Here is a 22,764-nt window from a genome sequence, read left to right as displayed (position 1 = left end):
TTATATAGTGATAATTTTGTTACACCATAATTTTTTCCCAAAACTAATTTCTCCAGGCGCACACTGGCAAACTTACCATTATAAAGATGCAGCAGCCACATTATTGTAATTGTAATAATTTGCAATTATCTACGTTGTATCCTCCATAATAATGCTCTACATAACGCAGTTGCTAGATGGCTTTAAAACTGGCCATACATGGGCAGATTATTTTCTCTCTCTCTGAACAATCCTATTGACTAATCAATTGTTTGAATGAATGATTCGCCCATCCATGGTAAATGATATTTGAGGAGACTTTGTATCTTTGTTGTGTGGATCGAACATATATTGACCAATAGCTGTCTGTTCCTTTGTTTACTTTAGCAAATGGCATGCACAGAGAGCGATCGTTTAAAGGAGAACTAAAGTCTACAAATGAATATGGCTAAAAACACCATATTTTATATAAAGAACTTATTGCACCAGCCTAAGATTTCTAGATCTTTATTGCTAGAGGGCTGTGTTACCTTGGGCTGGAACAGAACCCCAAAACATTATGTACAACATTGCTAGCCTACTTCTTTAGTTAAGCTGTAGTTCTTCTTTAACAATGATAATCTGACTGTACTATCTGCTTTAATTTACTTATGAGATTCTGCTGGGGGACCAGGTTTGGAATTTTGGCAATGCAGACTATTAGTAAGCAATAAATAGGAGCTCTTCAATAGTTATTTGCTATCTGCACCATGACTAGGGGATGCAATAACAGAGCAATAATATACAATTTTCTGATTTTCCTATTGTGTCTTTCCCTCAGTGTCCATCTTCTATTCTGTCATTCGTCCCCTCCTTTTCTCCTATTATTGCTTACACATAAATGGCCATAGTTCTAGCATAGAGGCCAATTAGGTGGGTGAACAGAAGGTCATTTTGATTTCAAAGCCCACTGAAATAAATACTGTAGCTCTTATCTTCCTTGTGTATCATTATTCTGTATAATGCAACTGTGTGGTAATAGCTGTTTCATTTCCTGCAATCAGTGACACCACTTCAATGTGCTGCACATATCTTGGGACATATGATACACAGAAATTCTGTATATTTTTTTTTTGACATTTTTTGACAAGTCAGCATTTTCTGTTTTGTTTTCAAACCACACCAGGGGTCCAAAAGCAGATTGTTAAAAGCAGGGATGTCAAATTTGTGCCCTTCAAATAGCATGAGCTACAAATTCCAGCATCGATAGTAAGTCAGCTGGCAGTTGGAGTCTATAGCAGGTGTGGGACATTAATGGTTAATGTCACACAGTATCCACACAGTTAGTAATATTAACGCAGCACTGCTGGCTCATGAAAAAAAAACAAACAAGATGTTTGTAGCAGTTAATAAGTGGACAAGAGTGTTGTTGAGATCATGTGATTGGAGAACAAATGTTACATATGTACTGCTTTTTTATATAATTTCTGCAAATGAATAATGGTATACCTATGTAGGTTGCAATTAAGGTGGCATAAATAATTATTGTTTCATATTTTCTCTAGAAGTCCCCATAACCAATGAGCAGGTGGAATTCAAATGTGTTTGAGTTTCCCGTAAGAATCATGCTACATAAATGGAGCTCATTGCAGTAATGACTTAATGTTTATAAGCTTCTAGGATAAATCATTAGAGCATGCAGTGCCTAGAACTACTGAAAGCTGCTTACAGCTATAGTGCATGATATTACACTTCCTAAGAAACAAGCTGTCATAGACATGGGTATCACATCTGCATGCTAATGGACATCTTCCCTCTATCTATGGTGCCCAAAATACTGTTCAGTATTGAGAAGCAGTTGCCGATAGTTCTTGGCATTTTGCGATCGCAGTTTTTTGTTGTTGTTATTATTATTTTTTTTAAGATTTTAAAAATGTGAACTAATCCAACAACCAGAAGAAAAAGACTGCAGTACCGTCTTTAGGGGAGTAAAAGCAGGGGCAGTTTCCCTGGCCTCACACATAGTAGGGCCTTGTGAGTAATGGTTTTAGGTAGGAAAAGTTAAAAAATGCGCCACATGATTAACTTGTGGTAGAGTTAGCTAGCACAACACTAACTGGGGATCAATACATTTTTGGAAGAGACTGTGACACTGCAGGACAGCCAGAATAATAAGGTAAGATTGAGGCAGTAACACTTTATATATAGTGCTGCTCAAACTTAATTTGCTTTGAAATAAAAATACAAGCACCGACTGATAGCTAAAGTCAGATAATGCTGGAAACAGTATTAAAGCAACAGTATAGGTCTTAAGTCACACAGTTACAGTCCTACTTTGCATAAAGTCCTTACAAAGGCTACTCTGCCTGGAGCCCCCACCACTAAAAACAACCCTGACACAATGCTGCTTTAATGTAATTAATTTAGCGCCTGTCAATAATTTGGAAAGCCTTAGATAGTGTGTACTGTGCACCTTTTTGTTGCCAGCCTTGGGGAAGGAGTAGGATTTGAATCTTGAGATAATTCCACCAGCTGACCAACTCTAGAAACCACAATGTCAGAGAGGAACAATAAACGTGCTGCCAGATAAAAACATTTTTTTTTTTTTTACAATTCAAGGGCAGTAATATTAAACCTGAAGCTAAGGGGGTCGCTGCAGATAGAAATTTTATTATTTTATAGACTGAATGTGAAAAATATTTTTTTATATTCATCTGTACTGTTTGGTACAACAAGAACTACAGATTTTTCAGCTGAAGAGGTGGCATGCATTTTTAGCATAAGCCCTTTTTTATATTGTCATTTAGCCTGTGCTTGGGCATATGTATGGGTGCTATTTTCTGGCACAAGCATGACATTTAGGGAAAAGCAAAGTTTGCCTTGATGACTTCCACAAAACAGCACTTGCCTTCTAACTGTGACTGTGGATTCCCAAAGAATGAAGGAAACAAGGTTTGATTGAATTGACCTGAATTAATGAGCTGCTGCTTTTCAAGTCCTTCTGGATACTGGTGGATGTTTGGTTATGGTGTGATTATTTGGGCTGTACCAGTTAGCATTCTAGTTGTTGATTTGTCCTTTTAGTTAAAGGGAGGGGAAAATGCAGCACTCTAGTACGTGGATGGTACTTACCAATAGAAAATGGCCCTCGCCATGTTGTAACGAACAAACTGGTGTTATTCATGCATTACTTACCATTTTGTGGTGGGGAGGAGGTTCTGGACATACTGTACGGTTAAATATAAAGCTTTCTATAATAGAATGAAGACATTTAATTAACTTTTGCTAACTATAATTAAAGCACAATAAATACAATCCTGTGCTTAGGATATAAAAAGGATATATGAACAATACTTATTTAGTTATTTTTTATAAAATGGTTGCAAAATGCATTCAACTTTGAATGTATCATTCTAACTGGTTGCTGGGGTCTGTAGATTATCCTTATCAACTTTTATTTGGGAATGCCAAAGCAAAATCTGCTTGATCACATCAGAGAGAAGTTCATATTCAGCAGAACAGCAACATAATAACAGCAGGGGTGCCTAGTGCAGGGCTCTCCATTGGTTGCCCTTAGTCTTTATCTCCTTGTAAGGCTGAGAGTTGTAATTTAGCCACAGTTTAATACTGATTAACTGGACAACACTGTTTTTAAAGAGATTTGTGGCCAGCCTTGCCACATCACGATCTGCAAAATCTGTTTTTACAAGAGCCAGATTTGCAGTAGGAGTTAAAGCTGACAAACCTTTTGGCTTCATCTCTACAAATGAAGCTCATTTTGAAAAGTCTGTGACAATCTGTCCTGCTCATTTTCTTTCTGCTTTGATCATTCCTAAATAGGCATTATAGAAAGGCCAGAAAGATAGATACACACACACACACATAGCTGTGTTATGCTAAACTAACAATCGTTTTTAATTTAGAGTAGGCCATTAGCGGGGGGCCTATACATTGCTGGTGTTTAGAAAACATCTCCAAAATACCTTATAAAGAGTACAGATATTTGAAAATATGGTTTTGCAGGGAAGAAACATGTTAAAGGGATTGTTCACCTTTGAGATAACTTTTAGTATGATGTAGAGAGTGATATTCTGAGACAATATGCAGTTTGTTTGTAAATAAGAGACTGGAATATGAATAGGAGAGGGCCTGAATATAAGGATCAGTGATAAAAAGTAACAACAACAATACATTTGTAGCTTTACATAGAATTAGGTTTTTTTAGAAGGGAGTCAGTGATGCCATTTGAAAGCTGCAAAGTGTCAGAAGAAAAAGGCAAATAACTATAAAACTATAAAATAAATAAATAATGAAAACCAATTGAAAAGTTGCTTAGAATTGTCGGTTCTATAACATAATAAAAGTTACCTTAAAGGTGAACCACCCTTTTAAGTCATATATTATAGTTCCAGCTGTATGCAAGACAGCAGAAAAACATATACTAAATGATTATCAAACCAGCCTTTAGGACCGTTTTATGTTCTCACAAGGGGAATAAGGGAAAAAGGTATTTAGTAGAATAAACATAAAAATATAGTATCTACCAACTGAAACCTAATAACAAACTCACAATTCAGAAAAAGACAAAAAATAACATATATAGTAAGAAGTGAAATAGCAATAGTAGTTAATTCTTAAATAATATTGATAAAAACTCCAGCATGTTCAATTAATGCATTCCTCACATCTAGAGCCTTAATCAAGATTTCTAAATGTATGTATGTGTATGTATGTGTATATAATACACAAAAGCCATGAATATCTTGTAAATTATATCCTTATAAACGGTGAGTAGTGATGTCATCAGTTATAAACGGTGAGTAGTGATGTAATTTCTGTCACATGACTCACTAAAATTTGTGTATTATAATAAATAAAGTACCTCCAGTTGTAAAATATGAGGATATTAGAAGTTACCTCGGAGTTCCATGACCTGTATAAAAACACTCGGCCTTCGGCCTCGTGTTTTTATATGGTCATGAAACTCCTCGGTAACTTATAATATCCTTATATTTTACAAGAGGGGGTACTTTATTCACTATATATTCTTGCCTGGGTGCTCATTCTGTTGCAATTACAATAACAGAAAATATATATAAAAAATAATAATAATGTATATATTTATGTATGTGTGTTTGTGTGTGTATGTGTGTGTGCAATATATTTCATAATAGAAGACTAATAAACGTATATTAGAACCTTTGCGTCCAGTTGCACGGGAACATGGCTCTGTCAGGACCCTCAGAAGTCCATCAGGTTTATAGGAATAGTGTTCAACCAGCTGCAATGGAAACAGGGGGGAAAGCAAGTGTTAATAAATTAAGTAGAAGTTTAAATTTTACAGTGAGCTACTGTGCTTAAAGGACAAGTAAAAAAGTTTATTTGTATCAATCTTTAAAAACAACTTTATTTTTTCTTCCACTCGAATCTGTACATAGCCTTGAGAAACCCATAAAACATAACTGAAAACTGATTTGTAATAGATGAGTACAAAACAATCTGTACTACAGTGTTAGTAAAAAAGATTAGGAAAGAAATGCATATAAAGCTAAAAATGGATTTGTTATTAAAGAATGTGACTAAATTCATATCTGAAGATGACCACTAGAAGGAGCTCCAGGGAAGAATGATAAAACTACTTCCTGAAACCTATGATAAGCACGCAATGAAAAGAAAAATAAATATTTGTAAAATGTGTTTTAGTAGTAAACCTTCATCAGACTGCCCCAAACAGGCTTTCTTTTATTCTGTCTGGGTGTTTAAATATGCTTAGGAATTCTACAATCAGCATGTAAAAATATTGCAGTGATGTTATGTACTACTGTGAAATCTTAATTTTACAAGTACTAGTTTTCAAACATTTGCTGAGACTTTTTTTGTTGCAAAATATTTCATAGTCAGTGGGTGTTTTTTTGTCAAGTTTTCTCACTACAAACGCATTGTCATTGGGTGTTTTTTCTCACTACAAATGCATCATGAATGGACCTTTTTTCAGGTAATTTTTATTATGCTGCTAATTTTTGGTGCAGTTTTGGAAAAAAATCTGCAGATGGGTAAGTGGTGGATTTCACATGAATCTATGCCTGGTGAAAAAATTCGCTCATCACTAGATGACAAAATGTCTCTAAGTCTTCCCTAACACAAAATTCACCCTCCCATCTGCATTAAAGGAGAAGGACAGGCTAAAATTAAGTAAGCTTTATCAGAAAGGTCTATATAAATACACCAGTAAACCCTTGAATTAATGCTGCCCTGTGTCCTCTGTCAAAAGAAACACTGCATTTCTTTCCTTCTATTGCGTATACTATACATGGACATCTGTATCAGACTTCCTGTTTTCAGCATAGACCTCCAGGGCTAGGGCTTGAGCATGCTCAGTTTTTACCCTCCTTCCTTCTCTCCCTGCTGTAATCTGAGTCCAGCGCTATGAGTGAGCACGGAGAGACTCAGGCAGGAAGGGATGTCATACCAAGCTAATATGGCAGCTGCTATCCTAAACAAATAGAGAGAGCTTCTAGAGCTAAAGCATTCTGCAGAATAAATATAGTGTTATAGCTTGCACTATTGTGGCTAATCTATTGGATTTCCCATGGGAAATGATGATTCAGTCCACAGGCAAACTGTAAATTAATGACCATTTCTTTTACCTGCCAGAGAGTATCAAATTTTTTCCCATCTGGTATTGATAACTTGCCAGTTTTGTCTCTGTCAATACGGTAATGAGAAATCTTTCTGTCGTGCAGCAAACACAGAGCATAGGATCCATTATCATCTCGTTCTCTTATTCTAAATGAGTAAAAGAAAATGTTGTCATTGCCCAGCAACACTGTACATTCATACATGCTTAATGGAAACTCTTGTAAAATATATATGCTATAGGATTCCTAACACACTGTGAATTTTAAATACACCAGCTATGGTTATTTAAAGAAAATGGTCCACTTGGTATTGTTTTGGATTTTCTCTAGAAAAAGCTGAACTCTTTGCAGTTACTGCATGTGCAGAGCGATTGTACTTGACAGCAGTTAGTGATTGTCTTAAAAAAAGCAAATGCATTTCACCTTGCATGCTATGGCAATGAAAGTCTTATTGAGTGCAGAACAATTACTCTATTACTTTTTGGGTGTCACAAGGGTTTAACAGTCATTATTCACAAGCTCTTATTGTGATGTGATTGATATTATAACAATGCACATATAGTATAATATATTAACATACAAATGGACCATTAAAATGCATGGATATGCTCCAACTGTAGTGCCCCAGTACCATTAGTACTCTATCCTATTCATGAGAATTGTAAGAAAAAAAAATCTCTTTGCAAAACTTACTTAATATTTTCTCTGTTTAAACATGACTGCAATACTCTGCTAGGGGACCATACTGTGGTCAACACCCAGAATATTAAATACAAAATAAGACCACTGTTTTGTGGTGTGCACAGCCAATACTTTGTTTGCATTTTTGCCAGAAACTTGATTTTTCCCTTTTTTCTACAAATGCATTTCATTTCCTCAGGCTAACTGCTGTAGCTACTGAAGCTGATGGATTGTTGTAAGCCCGTACTGAGAAGAATGGAATGGCCAAAGGCATCTCTTCTGTTTCATTTATCTGTAGATTAAGTAAGTAATTTGATTTGAAAACTGCAGATGCATGCAGAGCATGATTGCAAAATCCAGGCCAGGACCCAACACTACTAAATCTTCTACTTTCATGAATTTACCATACAAAACCTTTCTCATCCTAATAAGTTTGTCCAATGCTCAGCTTTTAAGATCATCACCCTCAAACCAAACACCATCTCTCCTCTATCCCACACTTATTTACTACACTTTATATACAAACAACTACCTCTAAAGCATTATATTCTACCGGAATTCCTTAATTTAGCCATAATTAGTGATGAACCAATCTTTTCCGTTTCGGTATGCAAACAAAAATTTGTGAAACTGCTGAAATTAAATTTTTTTTTGTTGCGCGTAATTTTTGTAGCAAATTACATTAGAGTCTATGGGCGTTTCTTTTTTGTAGCACCTTGTTTCTGCTTTGGGAGAGCAACATCACATGACATTGCTACACACATGCCCTATGACTGTTTTTTTCAATAGAAAAAAAGGCTACCATGTTGCCAAAAAACATGTCTTTGATTTTTGACATTACCTCTGGTCAACTGGTAATGGTATCTACTAATTCACTATGTTACTTACAAACACAGGCACAACTAATAATAAATCAGACCACCAACAGATAATATCTGGGTGCTTTCTATCCCACATTAAAATGAATAAACCATATATTTATGCATATGTCCTTATATAGACAGTGGGAGGGCTCAGATCCCTTTGGGTGATGTGGAAGGATAAAATGATGTATGCGTTTGTTGTGCAACTATTTTTTTGTCTTCTGTTTCTCCTTTTTTATATGTCAATTTTATCACATTAGGAAGTACACTGCTTTTCCTGAAGATTGCCTATTAAATGTGTAGGGGTCTGATAAATATATCCCCATTTACTAAGCATTCCCCAAAGATTGTGCCCATAGGGGACCCTTAGTTTAAGGGAAGGATTAATTCCCCTTTCCTGGGATTACAGTATGACCCCTAGCTACCCCAGGTTTTGCCGCTTAGTGGCGTTATGCCATAATATAAATGCCTAAGCACACATGTGCTCAGGGTCCATTTTTTGTCCCCTTACTTGAGCAGGCAAGAAGGGTGAAGTGGAACCTAGACAAGGTCTAGTAAGGATGGGATAACTCACTTTCATAGGTCTCTCTAGGAGTGATAGATAGTTAGGCTTTTAGCTATGCAGCTGAGGCTCCACTAGGAGTGCGAGTGGGATTATGATCCTGGGTACCAATTGCTCAGAATCAGTTAGAGTGTGCTTCACTTAGGGTAAAGGCTGAAAGCTGGGTGTATCTTCGTAGATGCTGTGTATGCTGTCATCCCTGTGGGGACTTTTACTGACCAATTAGTCTGTGAGTATATGTGCCTATCCACTGTTGTTCCATGTTCCTGCTCATCTCTATGTGAACTCCCTTGTAGATTACTTCTTCAACAAATAAGTTCCCTTTTTAAATTATTGTACACTGCATCCATTTACAGTTATACAACACCCTGCCTTCACATCGTTGGCTCAACTCCCTGGAATTAAAGTCTCATCCGGAGCACATTTTTGGGGTAAAGCTTGGTTAGAGCAATGGTGCCACTCAGTTTACTATAGGCTTACATATGTATTATAAGTAAAGCTCTTAAGGGTCTGTGAATTGCACACATCGCCAAGTCAAAAGGAACATCATTGTGCCGATCTTTAATAAAAATGAATGAAGTTAATATTAAAAAATTAATAAAGTTCCTTTATTATTATAGCCTTTAATAATATACTTTAGTATACAGTGATCCCCAACCCAGTGGCTTCCAAGCAACATGTTGCTCATCCATCCCTTTGATGTTGCTCCAGTGGCCTCAAAGTAAGTGCTCATTTTTGACATGGAGAGATATTTTGATGGCATAAAGACCAAGTGCGCTGCAAAAAGACACACCTGTAGTCTGCCAGTGTACATAGGGGCTACCAAATAACCCATTACAGTCCTTACTGGCCACCCCTTGTAACTTTTTAGATGCTTGTGTTGTTTCCCAACGTTATTTTACATTTAAATGTGTCTCACAGGTAAAAAAGGTTGGGAACCCTTGCTTTAGAAGTTACAATGTACTATTTTTGGAAATCTGGAAAAAATATTTTGATGAGGTGCATTAGCACAGGGTTTAGTTTGTTTCTTATTTATGTCATGCTAAAACATCACAAACCAAGTTCTGCCAGATAACAACACATTCTAAAGCTCAGCATTTTCTTGTGATGCTGGTGTTTCACATATTTAAATTTAGGGTAGATGGAATGACCCAACTGGTGAGGCAGGGCACGGTATGAGGTCCTGACTGTTCATCATATAACATATTTATGGTGTGTCAGATTTTTTGGGCTATCAGGTTTTATTGAATACAATATGTAAAATAATGGACAGAATGTTAAGGTGCAGGTATGGGACCTGTTATCCAGAATGCTCAGGACCTGGGGTTTTCCAGATAACGGATCTTTACGTAATTTGGATCTTCATACCTTAAGTTTACTAGAAAATCATGTAAACATTAAATAAACCCAAAAGGCTGGCTTTTGCTCCAATAGGGATAAATTATATATTAGTTGGGATAAAGTACAAAGTACTGTTTTATTATTACAGAGAAAAGGGAATCATTTTTTACATTTCAGATTATTATAATGGAGTCTATGGAAGATGGCCTTTCCGTAATTTGTAACTTTCTGGATAACAGAATAAAAGCAGATTAGATGCTAACATTCATGTTGTCCTACTTCTATTTCTTCAGCGCCCTGTTTATTATTTTTATTTGTGAAAAACCGCAGCATAGGAGTACTTAATGTAATCATTTTTTACCCATGTTTGCATCTGAGCTTATATATTGTTTAACTGGTCAGTGCAGGAAATCAGACGCTGAGTTCTCTTAAGGTAAGAAACCACAAGCATATTGAGAGAACGACAGCCTTAGAATTGATGTTAACACTTAGACTTCATTTGCTTTACTGATACTATAACTTGTGCATCATAAAATAATTTACCAACATTAATTGGTGAAAAAGTGGCATATGCAATGGATAGCAAGATGTACAGTACATCCTTATTTAAAGTTGCATAATCATTTAAAAATAAAGCTTGTATATGTGCTTAAAAATAATGTTTTTGCTTTTGTAAAGTAGCAGCAATGCATGATTCGGGGCAGGATTTAACTAATAAACTCCTATTTTGCAGCTGTGATCTACATAGTGGGTAATGGAGGTTCATTTGCAATGGCCAAAATGTTTGAGCTCTTTGAGTGCCATTAAAGTGGACCTGTCACCCAGACACAAAAATCTGTATAATAAAAGTCCTCTTCAAATTAAACATGAAATCCAATTTCTATTTTTTATTAAAGCATTCATAGCTGTTGTAAACTCATTTAAAAATCTCAGCTGTCAATCAAATATTGTCTACCCTTCCTCTATTCCATAGGCATAGAGGCTGGGCGGACAATTACTTTCACTTTCCATTCAGCACTTCCTAGATGTCACTGCTCTCCATATATTCCCCCGTTCTCTTTACCATTTAATTGTGTAACCAGTGCATGGGGATGGACATCGGGTCCCCCATTCTGGTGCACAAACAAGATTCTGAGATAATGCAACACTTGCTTTAATAACAGTGTCCACAAAATGGCAAAGCATTGGAGCCAGATAAGTAAACTCAAGAATTCTAATATAGAGACTAAGTAAAGTAAGGCTTCCTGTCCTTGATACATATGTTTCATATTCTGTTTAAATGTTTTAAAGATACTGTTTTTATTAATACTTCACTTGTTATTATATATCCTTTATGCAACATTGTATAATGTCCTCCAGCACAAGGGGTATCCAGGGGGCACTGAAGTGTAGTCCCACACCTCTTTCTAACTGCAGCTCACCTGCAGCCTAATCAGATAGCTACCTCTAGCTGGGTAGCTGCAAAACCCTAAGTGGAATTAGGGCTCTTACACATGGGCGGTTTTTCCTGTGCTCCTCTGCGTTGCGTTTTCTTCTGTTCAGCCACATGGGAGCGCAGGAGTAGACGCATTCAATTATTGTGAAGGGGGCTGTACTCACACAGACACATGTAAGCGCAAACGCTGGTGGGATGCAGCATGTTCACTCCCCTGCGGCTGAAAGGAAGAAACTGCAACGCAGAGAAGCACAGGAAAAAATGCCCGTTTGTAAGCGCCCTAAAGAACGAAAGGCCCACCCTGCTCTCCTCCATTCACTCCAGGGACCCATTCATCTGGCATTTCCTGAGCCAGTACCCAAATACACAGCCTTACTTGCTGCAGCACTGTACATATTTCCCTGGATTTAAACCTTTACCAGTTCAACACTGGTGAAAAACACATATTATCGTGGTCATTTTAAACACATCTCTAACAATATGAATGCTCGACAACAAGACTCAGCCCCTGAATAAAAAAAGGAGGTCAATTGCCTTGGCTTGTTTTGTGTTTATCTCACAAAACATCTTCCATCAAGGCACAATGTGGATCAGAAAATGGTTCATACTTTGTTTATCAGGTTTTTCATATCGCAAGGCTTTACTGAAAGTGCAAGGAAACTAGAAAGATTGAAATGTGTGGATAAAAAATATGCTGCAGCTTCATACAGTATATTAGCAGACATGTAAAATTAGATACTGAGGCCTGCAATCAAGGAAACTCTCCAGAAAAAGTGATATGTCAACATAAAGCAGGTGCCTTGGCAAACTGCTGACTCACACTTTTGGCTTCCTAGCCTTCAGATTGCATAACATTTTAACACAATATTTAAATGAATTAGCTAATGCAGAGTGGACTAACACAGCAGTTCATAAATGACTGTTGAGTGGTGGAACTTTTTAACATTTACAAAAGAAATCTAATCCTATACAGGGACTGATTTAAATACACATATGCTTATTAGTGTCAGCATTTTTAAAACATATTTGTCCCACTGGCAAATGCCTTAATTAAAGCTTTAATGTTTACTTACAGAAAAGACCCATTTGGCTTTACTCCACTGATAAGTAACTGCTCAGAATCTTCACGTGAAATCCTTCCGTGGAACCATGGCATTTTTTCATGTGCAGTCGTGGCAATTAGCTTCTCTAGTTGAGGTTTCTGACTGATAATAGCTTGTTCCAGAGCTTCACCCTTGATAAGCAGGAAAAAATATTGATAATTATGCAGACCCTAGATAAAATATTTATTGCTTATGGAAATAATAATTGCATACTTTTTGTAGTGTATGTGCGACCCCACTTTGCTTCTTACACATTAGAGACCAAATATATAAATCTATGACATATGCGGCTGTCCAGCTTTGATTAACTTTATTTAGCAAAGAGCATTCCTAGTTGTTTTAAACATTTGGAAGGCCTAGTTCAACATCAAATGCTAAAGTTCTCCAATTAAAAATATACAATGCATGGGTTCCTTCGAACTGCTTCCAACTATCAAGCATAACACTAGTTAGTCTGATCCCCAAATCTCATGTTATGGTTTGGGGCATGGATCTGCATTATTGTGAATCACTGAGGCTCCCTCTGTGATAGGTGGAACCATGCAATCGCTTGAGCATTAATGTATATCACAGCAGCACTGTGTTGCACTTTCAGCAACACTGCTGGCACCAATACAGATGAACTGATTTATTCTTTTTTTTTTTTTTTTCTCTCCACAAGGGGTGTGGGAAATGTAATATTTTTTCCTTCCTTTACTGCACTCATACAAAGAAGGGAAGAGGTGCATTTTTTTACTAACCCATTTTCCCATTTTATTCCCAAATCCTCACTACCTACATCTCCATTGGTTGGGGATCAATATTGACCTTCTCATTCACACTTATACCACCAGTCCTTGGGAGAGGATATGGAGGGGAAGGTAGGGGTACAAATGATTCATATAAGTAATGCCACAGTAGAGAACAGATACATTAGAGTTCCATTACCTGTAAATTCCATGTTTGCTGTACATATTCTCTAATTAGATGTTCTTTAAGATCTTCAAATGGTCCAGTTTTTGGCTGAACACCAGGTGGCAGATTGCACGGTTTCTTGAGCAAGCATACAAGTCCACTGCTCTCTAGTGTGTGATAATGACACAGTTCAGCAGGGCTGTTATGAGATATGCCACCTGAAATGGCATAAGTTCCATTCAACTCTCTCTCAATAGTATAATGGTAAAAATGCCTGCCATGTGCCACTGACAGAGCATAACCACCAAGGTAGCTACGACTTTGCCTCAACAAATACAGGCCATCACTCGCACCAGCTTGCCTCAAGTAATCTTCTGATTCTTCACGGGTAATATTGCCAAAAAAATATGGCAGATTCTGGGCAATATCTGCCATGCTTCGAAGGGGAAAACACTCTCAGAAGCCCGTCTGCTTCTCTTCTGCCTGTGTGAAAAGAGGAAAAATAGAATGCATCAGATTCAGACCATCTGTATATTTTGTATGTAATGGTTCTCTTCCAAAGCCAAAATGGAACAAACCTTTGAATCCTTATCCTTGTCTAAAGCATAGGAATAATATTTTGTAGTGAAAGATTAAGAGAAGAGCAAGGGTTGGAATATGATACTAGCTGGAGTCCCCCCAGTATTTTCCATGTCTCTTGTTACAGATAAACAGTAAAAATATACTGAACAGAAGACAAGTAGGAACAATTTTGCTAGTTTCAGAACTCTGAATTATAGTCATTAGTTACTGTTGAAAGAAGGCACTGCTGATTTTAAAATTTTAAATTGATTCTGAGACTATGTTAAAAAAGCATTGGTGTGTCCAGAAGACTGGATTTTATAGACATCGATTCCTGAATTTCTAGGGCCACATCGCTAAGAGGGTCTGTTTGCTAGCTGCTGTTTGCTTTATCCCTGTAGAAGCCACATTATCCCCACCTCCTAAGTGTTCCTCAGTAATTTGTGCAAGACTGCTTTACTTGTGATAATGGAGTATTTCTTTTTTAATTGTCACTATAAGTATATATTTAAATGTGCAGTGATTAATCACATAATCATTTTTAATTAATTATGCCTTTTCTTGCCATAATAGCAATTAAGTTGCAAAGAAAGGCTATCTGGCTCAATTAGTTATTTAATATGAATAGACTGTAAGCTCTACAGGGCAGGGACCTCCTTCCTCTTGTCAATTTAACACATAGCACTTCAACTAGACTGTAAGTATATTTTGTATCTATCTTTCATGTTAAAATGATATTGAGCATTGTCTGGTCTACGTTATTGCTTCACTGTACAGCACAGCATCCACAAGTAGAGCTTTATAAAATATGTATATGTATCCTTTGCAAAGGTTTTTCTTCACCTTGTGCTGTTGAGTCTGACTAATGGAACAGATTCCACAAAATATCTACGTTTTACATTTGAGCCAGAAAAACATAAAAGATTGAATAAAGAATCATAACTGAGGAAAATACAATAATATTTTGATAAAAGTATAATTGCTTGAGTGCATGAATAGTGAGTGTAATAAGATGTGTGGATGGAGGTTATCACCTCAATGCCTCTCCGCATTCTCAAAATTTGAACAGAAAAAAATTAAACCTACTTCAGTGTTCATAGTAGATGTTGCAAACTATTGTCTGTAGAAAAACTGACCAAGCCACTGATACTACTGAGAAAATTACCACACTTCCTCAGACAATATGCAAACAAAAAGCTGTACAAGTTTCAGAAGTAAAACTTGCAGACAGTGCTTATTTGCTCTTGTACTACATTTTGTTTCCATTTCAACATTTTCATAATTATGGACAGGTTTGACACTGTCTTATCCTAAGAGTTATTTTATCCTGTATAGGCTGATACAAAATACGGTCTATTTTAATAAATGCAGACAAAAAAACAAACCACCGCCCAAACAATACGTGCAGTACAGCCACCATTAACTTAAAAAATAATACATTTTCCTGACTAACCAGTAACTAGTCTCTGATTGGTGCATTATCCCTAAAATGGCACCCGCTACCACGGCAGTTATTCTCAAATACATATCACATTTCTAAATCACAAGACACATGGAGACTGTATTTGTCACTGGTAGATGAGCACAGCTTGAAACATGGTGGCAGGTTACCGTTTCAGTACTGTGTTTTTCTTAGAACAATTACATCCATTTGAATTTTGGAAATGTTGAAGCAACATCACTTTGTAACTTTTTGGCCTGCACTGTAGATTCAATGTTATTAATAGTTAAAGGGTTAACCATCTCCTCTTCTTCCCACCAGCCAAGGGAAGAAGAGTAAGCCTAACCAATGCTCAGGAAACAGTGCTTGGAATGGTTAATTCCTCTACCACTGCAAGCTCAGTCAGGTTCTGAAAACCGTATCACTATAAGTGGTGACGTAGATAGCAGGGCAGTTAAAGCTTCCATGTATGACAAAATGGAAGCTTTGCCTGATTACTAGCTTTTCATTTTCCCTTTTTTCCCTAAGCAGCAAGAAAATTGTATTCATAGCAGCAAAAAAACATTAAATTAGTCTCTTATTTAAACAAAAATAATATTTGTATTGCAAAAAAAAAAAAAACGAGCTACTTATGGCAACTCTTATTTATAGATATACAAAGTATCTTGAGAAAGGTCTCACAAGGAAACCGAAACATTGACCAATACATTTTTACATTTTTTCACCTTCAATGAAGTCTCTGAGTGCATCTCTACATAATGAGTGGCTATAATACCCTTTTAATAGCAACTGGACTATCTCTCTCTCTCTCTCTCTCTCTCTCTCTCTCTCTCTCTCTCTCTCTCTCATCTATCATATATATATTGAGCATGGAGGAGCAGTCATCAAACAAAAACTATGTCCAATAAATACTTTTTCATTTAACAATAACTATTACTGCTATTTTTACTTTGATGGTTCACACATCCTAGTTGTTCATTATTGGCAACCCACAGAGGGTTTATACACCACATTCATAACTATTAAAATGTGTTCCAAGCAACAAAAAACTACCACACTCAACAGGCTCAATTAGAGTAACAAACAAAGACTGTGCAACCGGATGTAATTTGGAAGCGGTGTGCCATCCAATATATGACATTATATATATATATATATGTGTAATGGTCCTGTAACTCCTTGCCCTCCTGGCAAACTTTATATAATAGCTATAACTTAAAACTTCTATATGTACTGACTTCACTCTTCATTTCATCAAGGTTACTGCTTCTATATTTTTTGCTTTATTGCGAAAAAGAACATATAAAACTATATTATGTTATACCAGATAGCAAAGCTCAGTTGGCATGCAGCAGTTTTGATGACCGGTGTCATGTTGGAAAGCCAAAATATTCTTGTTGATAAATATTACTCAAATGGACATTTCAGTAAGGAACAATTTATTTTACTATATAAATAAAAGTATTTTATTTTTATGTTCTGTTAAGGTGTCACTGACTTAGGGCCCTCACATATGACTCCCATGGGATATGCACGTGTCTGTGTATGGATACTGAGGGGGTCACATTCCCAGGCACTGGGAGCACTGTGCAGTTTTCAATCACAATGGAAAAGGTCTCTCACAGACTTTCTGTATGGGCTGTAAGAAGTACAACTTTCAAATTTCTTAATTCTTCAGCACTTGTACCTGTGCCAACGATAAGTTTGCACTAGAGTGTTTCTCAGCTGTTGTGAGATGCAGAAAGTGTTATTCTTGTGGAGGTCGCAATGTTTGCCCTGAATTACATATAGCTGAGACATAAAATAATGAAGGAAATTATGTTGCATGGTTTTAATTAAGTCCTTCTTAGTCAATTGATAGTTTGCCTTACATTCATTGAGGAGGTAAATGGGAGAGTCACCAGGGAATAATGTTCCAGTGGCACCATCCCTCTGTTAGAATATTGAGACTGAGGTGTGGGTAGGTGAGGAAAAAGGAAAGAGTTTACCTTCTGCATTATGAAAGGCAGTGATTTGATATTATAGAGTCTGAGAGTGCAGGAGAAGAAAAACAGATTCTGAAAGAAAATATTGTTGCTTTAGTTCAAAAATAGTTAAGTGTAATTCCTGTTCCTCTTTCTGTTTTCAGAGACACGCACACCTGCACACTACCCGGTGCTGTACTTATTGCCAGGTAACCCAAGAGCTGTCCTGGGGTATAGAAATATAGAGCCCAGTCCTACTTGACTGACTCAGACTGAATTCTGAGTGCTTGAAACTAAGTAACCCTAGGGGGCAGATTTATCAAAGGTCGGGGTGAATTTTCGAAGCTATTTTTGTGTACTTCGACTAGGGAATAGTCCAAATTCGAGTCAATTGGTGGACTTTGAAAAATCTAAGTTTTTTGAGAAAATCGAATTTGATCGAATGCGCTATTCCTTCGATTCAAACTATTCTAATTCGGTCGAATATGGACCTATTTGATCCAAAAAAAACTTCAACTTAATTTTGGTTGGTCTTTTTGAATTTGAATTTTGAGGTTTTTTCAATTCGCAATTCGACCCTTGAGAAATATGCCCCTAGATGTAAGAGGTGTAAGATTACAAGATAGACATCTGAGATTTTAGACAAATTGCTAATGGACTGCAGGTGGGTGGCAATTAATTATTATTAAAGAGAAGATTAACCCCACTCAGTTTTATTTTTACACTGAACTGTTCCGTTAAGCTCAGTGCCCGTGCGTAGGCTTAGTGGAAGAGAGAGATGTTAGGAGTTAAAATGGGCTCATTCAAGGTCATTTCCTTTTCGCTGATATTTTTAGTTTCATGTGTTGCTGAAACCATTGCACATACGTTTTACTGTCCTTTACAATTCACTTTGTTCAGTTGTTACTTTAACTTTGCTCTGATTCTGATGCTTTTAGCACAAATGAACAGCAAAGCCAGGACAGGTAAATACCTTTAATATGTTTACACCTTGGGTTGCTTTAGGGTTACCAGAACACTTGAAAATTCAGGGACACTAATAAACACTAATTAATGCAAGTTGCTGGGCAGCACTGATTACATCGAAGTTAAATTGCATTCAGCACAGCCCTTCTAGTAGGATTTTCTAGAAGTGTCCCTGAACTTTCAAGTGATCTGGTAACCCTAGATTACTTAGTCAGCACTTTTGCAGTATATCTAGCTTGTAGATTTTTATATAAACTTATCTGACACAATGGCAAGAAACTGAAAGAAGAAAAAGCTGGAAAGGTAAAATGTAAAAATAATAGGGAAAGAGGATGCAGCTAAGTAGACGTGGAAAGTAGGACCCAAGGTGACAACAAACAAAACGACTGTACTTTCTGTAATTTGCACTAGTACTCAGGGTTTGTAATTATACATCGAAATGAAAGAGCTGTAACTTAGCATTCAAAAAAATTATATCTCCAAGTTAAGTTGGTATTAAAATTGTGCAAGTTGCTTATGTAATAAACTACCAATTCATTTTTACTCCTCTATGTCTTTTAATGCATAGCACCGACAATTGTAAACTGTATGACATGCGGTGTTTCAGCAATTTGTAGAAAGGCCAAACTGCACTTTCAAAAAAGCCAATTTGTGTGGCTACAGTATACATTTAAGACATTACAGAGACAGGAAAAGAGGAACCTGTTACGCCTGATTTAATCAAAATATTTTTAAACAGGATGTAAATAAGAGAAACTGTTACTTTAAGAGTCACTACAACTTTGAAAGAAAGTCATTAATCAAGAGTGCTTGTGTATGAACACAGTAAATGTGCAAAATGCAAAATTTTGACAATAGTAACTATGCTTCTTGTATTTATAATGGGGCCGTCTTCTCCATAATACCAGCATAATGTGATCATGTTCAGCCCAACTTGTGTACGATTCACCAAAACAGTTGCTCATTCACATTTGTCTTTCAATACCACTGAGTTGGTGTCCAAATCACTTGGTGCAAGTCAGTTGGGGCTGTTGTTATTGTCTAGGCTGACAGTAACACCATGGTTCCACAATTGTATGCACTTGTGGGTAATACATCAGAGTAGGCTGAATGGCTCCTTGGCAAATTAGTAGCAAAGAAGCATGTACAGACACACGTATCCTTCTGAATGGCATCACTGAATGCTAACTTTTACTGCTTTGCATTTGCTCTACATAAATAAGCCTTATTGTCTTAAAAAAATAAAAGCTGTTCTAATATGTATATATATATATATATATATATATATATATATATATATATATATAGATATTTATATATATATATATATATATATATATAGATATTTATATATAGATATTTATATATATATATATATATATATATATATATATACTGTATATATGGTATGCATTACTAGGAGGCAAGGAAAGGCTAGAATAAATCATTGGCTGGAAGAAAACAATCAGTAATAAGGTTCAGGAACAATGTTGGCAGAGATGTGGCAAGTATTGATGTGCAGGTCGAGAAAAGCTCAACCTACACCCGACCTGAACCCATGCCTGCCTGCACCTGGCTTCCCTCCTTCATTTATAGAAGTCAGATGCCGGCAGTCTAAGGTCGTGTGCAGGGAGAGCAGGCAGAAGTGCTCAACCTGAACCCGCCCCCGACCTGCAAACGGTGCAGCAAGGTCAGTTTACACATCACTAGTGGCAAGGCCAGTGGTGTAACTAGTCACCTGCGGGCTGGAGTGCAGTATGTACAATGGGGTCCTACTGCCTTTCTGCCTGCAATAAGACTTATTGGGCAGCACCGGTTTATATTTCAAACAAAAAAGCCTTTATTCAGTACATATGGCAACGATCTGGGTACAGCGACGTTTCAGGCCCTGTTTGGCCTTTTCTCCAGCTTGAGAAAAGGCCAAACAGCACCTGAAACGTTGCTGTATTGCCATATGTACTGAATAAAGGCTTTTTTATTTTAAACATAAACTGGTGCTGTGCTTGAAGTTTTCTACAGTACATGAATGGATGGTGGCCATTGACTGCACCTGCACTGGAATAGTTTTTCTTGAATGAAAAGGTGAAAACTGAGCTTTCCTGCACCCCCAGTAATTACACCACTGGGCAAGGCATTTTAGCAATCCAGAGAGCAGGAATAAATGTCAACAAAAACACACTCACAGGGCAAATTCTGAGGATTAAACAAGCTTCCGAAGAAAAAGGAATGAAATTGAACATATCCATGCTGATGTTATAACACACTGTCCCGTCTCCAACACACCCTAAATAATAGAAAAATAATCAGTTCAAAGGCCTTAACGGAATATAGGAAGCAGAGGAAAATGTTTAAATGTTAACTAGTCAATAACTCCAGATTCTTCTGCTACTTTAAACCTCTCAGACTAAAATCTTATTTCACATTTGGAGTCGTCAATTATACTGTCTCCAATAGATTTCTGACAGGTGCCTCTCTGGTTCTCTCGGCAGGCATGGATTCATGACAAATTTCTGTGTTTTGCTGCCTGCAAATAAATTCGGCTGAAACTGCGTAAAATTCACTGCAACAAAAAAAATTGCTGCCCATTGACTTTAATGCATTTGGTCAAAATAGTCACACGTATAAAAATTGTCGCTCGCGTCAAATTTGTCGCATGTAAAAATTATTTTGACGCCCATTGACTTCAATGTGTTTTGCAAATTTTTTTCGTTGTTAGCGAATTTTTCCATGAAGCAAAATAGGACAGATTCGCCCATCGCTGCTAAACAGGCCAAAAAACTGATTTATGAAAATCCATAAAAATCATCCTGTTGTAATGTAGCAATCAGAAGTTTTGATAAATGGAATATGAGTACAAGGACATTGAGCTGTTAAAGTTAACAGTGAGGCTTCAGGGTCAATTGATTTTCCCGTTAGTTATCTACAGTAGCATCTGATGTATTTTTGTGTTTTATGTACCATGGAGAATGTACTGGTTCTTATAATTTCACTTACTGTAGGAAAGTGACAAGGGCACGCAACCAGTTTTAAAAATGTAACAAAGGCTATCTATAAAAATCATTAAAGTATAGAGACGTACTAACAGTGAATGCAGAAGCAAAAATAGTTGTAGTCTTTATTAGGACATGTATGAGTTTCTTGCCAAATGGGCACTTACTCATAGGCTGTCTGTTTCAAACTTAGGTTTGAGGTGTCTCTGTACCTCAGGATCTCAAGACAAAGGGGTAAGGGGGGCGCCAGGCACACACCTATTTTGCCGCCTACCTCTGTTTCTAGCCTTGCCCCCTCGCCGTTTGCTGCTTCCTCTCAACCCGATGTGCACCTCTAGGTTGTTAGTGCTTAATCTTGCACGTATTTGCAGTATGCAGGTTGGCATTGTGCGCTAGACGAGGGCAGAGGGTTGATCGGCCTGGTTGCCTAAGGCGCCTGACCAGCTTGGCGGCCTCTGGAAGACACTGATTGCTCCTGGCTTCCAACACATTTTGTGAGGCTCAACCCCATTTCATCAAAGAATGGGAGTGTCAACGTGTACAGTGTTTTAAAAGCACAAACTGTTACCATGAACTGACTACGGTTGGTAACATAAACACAAGGGGGATTATTTATTATGCTCCGAATTCCCGAAATCCGTATGAAAACTCAGAATCCAAAAACCGGGGATCTCAAAGCTCTCTGGTCCTGTATTAGTCAATGGGGACGGTCCCAGTGTCTGCTGTCAGTACCGATATCCAATGATTTTGGGGATTTTGGGCCAAAAAGTCAGAAAACCCTGAAAAATTTGTAGTCTTTGCGGAAAAACTTCTGACTTTTCGGGCAAAGATGGAGAGCTACTGGAGCATCTTTGGAGATAAATTTGGAGCTTGATAAATGACCCCCCAGGTGTACTGCCAAACAAAGTCTGGGGACTGATACACAAAATACTGAATATATATATATATATATATATATATATATATATATATATATATATATATATATATATGTATATGTATATATATGTATTTGACTATATGTATTTTGTGGTCACACCCTCGTTGCACCCCCGCCTAATGGTTTTAAAAAATAGTGGTGAGCACAACTTTCCCTTGTTTGTTATAGTTTATACAAGAGCAGTGACCAGCTCCATGTTGTAGCTCCCACCCTTCCCAACTATAGTCAGGTGATCCCACTGGTGTCTAATAAAAGGGCAGCCAAGTATGGAGGTTTACTTTGAAAGCAGCAAGTTAAGTTGCAGGTAAAACCAAGTCCCTTTGTAAAATGTATAATGAAGCAATAGAATTCTTAATGAATCAGATAAAATTGAGCATAGGACTGGCCAGATATGGGATGACTTTGACGTAGTTGGCCAGCTTAAATA

General features: G+C 37.0%; 1 protein-coding gene across 2 annotated transcripts in view; it reads right to left on the bottom strand.

The window, feature by feature from the left end:
- syk.L (spleen tyrosine kinase L homeolog) overlaps window positions 1-22,764 on the bottom strand; it is a 37,090-nt gene that overhangs the window by 9,235 nt on the left and 5,091 nt on the right. Inside the window, exons 2-7 of one of the 2 annotated variants that reach the window (XM_041564746.1) lie at window positions 13,509-13,958; window positions 12,552-12,712; window positions 6,606-6,744; window positions 5,158-5,239; window positions 3,154-3,209; window positions 2,432-2,500 (exon numbers count right to left, since the gene is read on the bottom strand). In XM_041564746.1, the coding sequence (XP_041420680.1) occupies window positions 2,432-2,500; window positions 3,154-3,209; window positions 5,158-5,239; window positions 6,606-6,744; window positions 12,552-12,712; window positions 13,509-13,910 (909 nt within the window). In that variant the 5' untranslated portion in view covers window positions 13,911-13,958. The remainder of the gene's footprint in view (window positions 1-2,431; window positions 2,501-3,153; window positions 3,210-5,157; window positions 5,240-6,605; window positions 6,745-12,551; window positions 12,713-13,508; window positions 13,959-22,764) is intronic. The other variant, XM_018246376.2, reaches the window with a different exon arrangement.

The sequence above is a fragment of the Xenopus laevis genome, chromosome 1L (assembly GCF_017654675.1).
Source record: "Xenopus laevis strain J_2021 chromosome 1L, Xenopus_laevis_v10.1, whole genome shotgun sequence".
Classification (NCBI taxonomy): domain Eukaryota; kingdom Metazoa; phylum Chordata; class Amphibia; order Anura; family Pipidae; genus Xenopus; species Xenopus laevis.
Note: the sequence above shows the minus strand (reverse complement) of the source record. Positions and strands in the feature narration are given on the sequence as shown.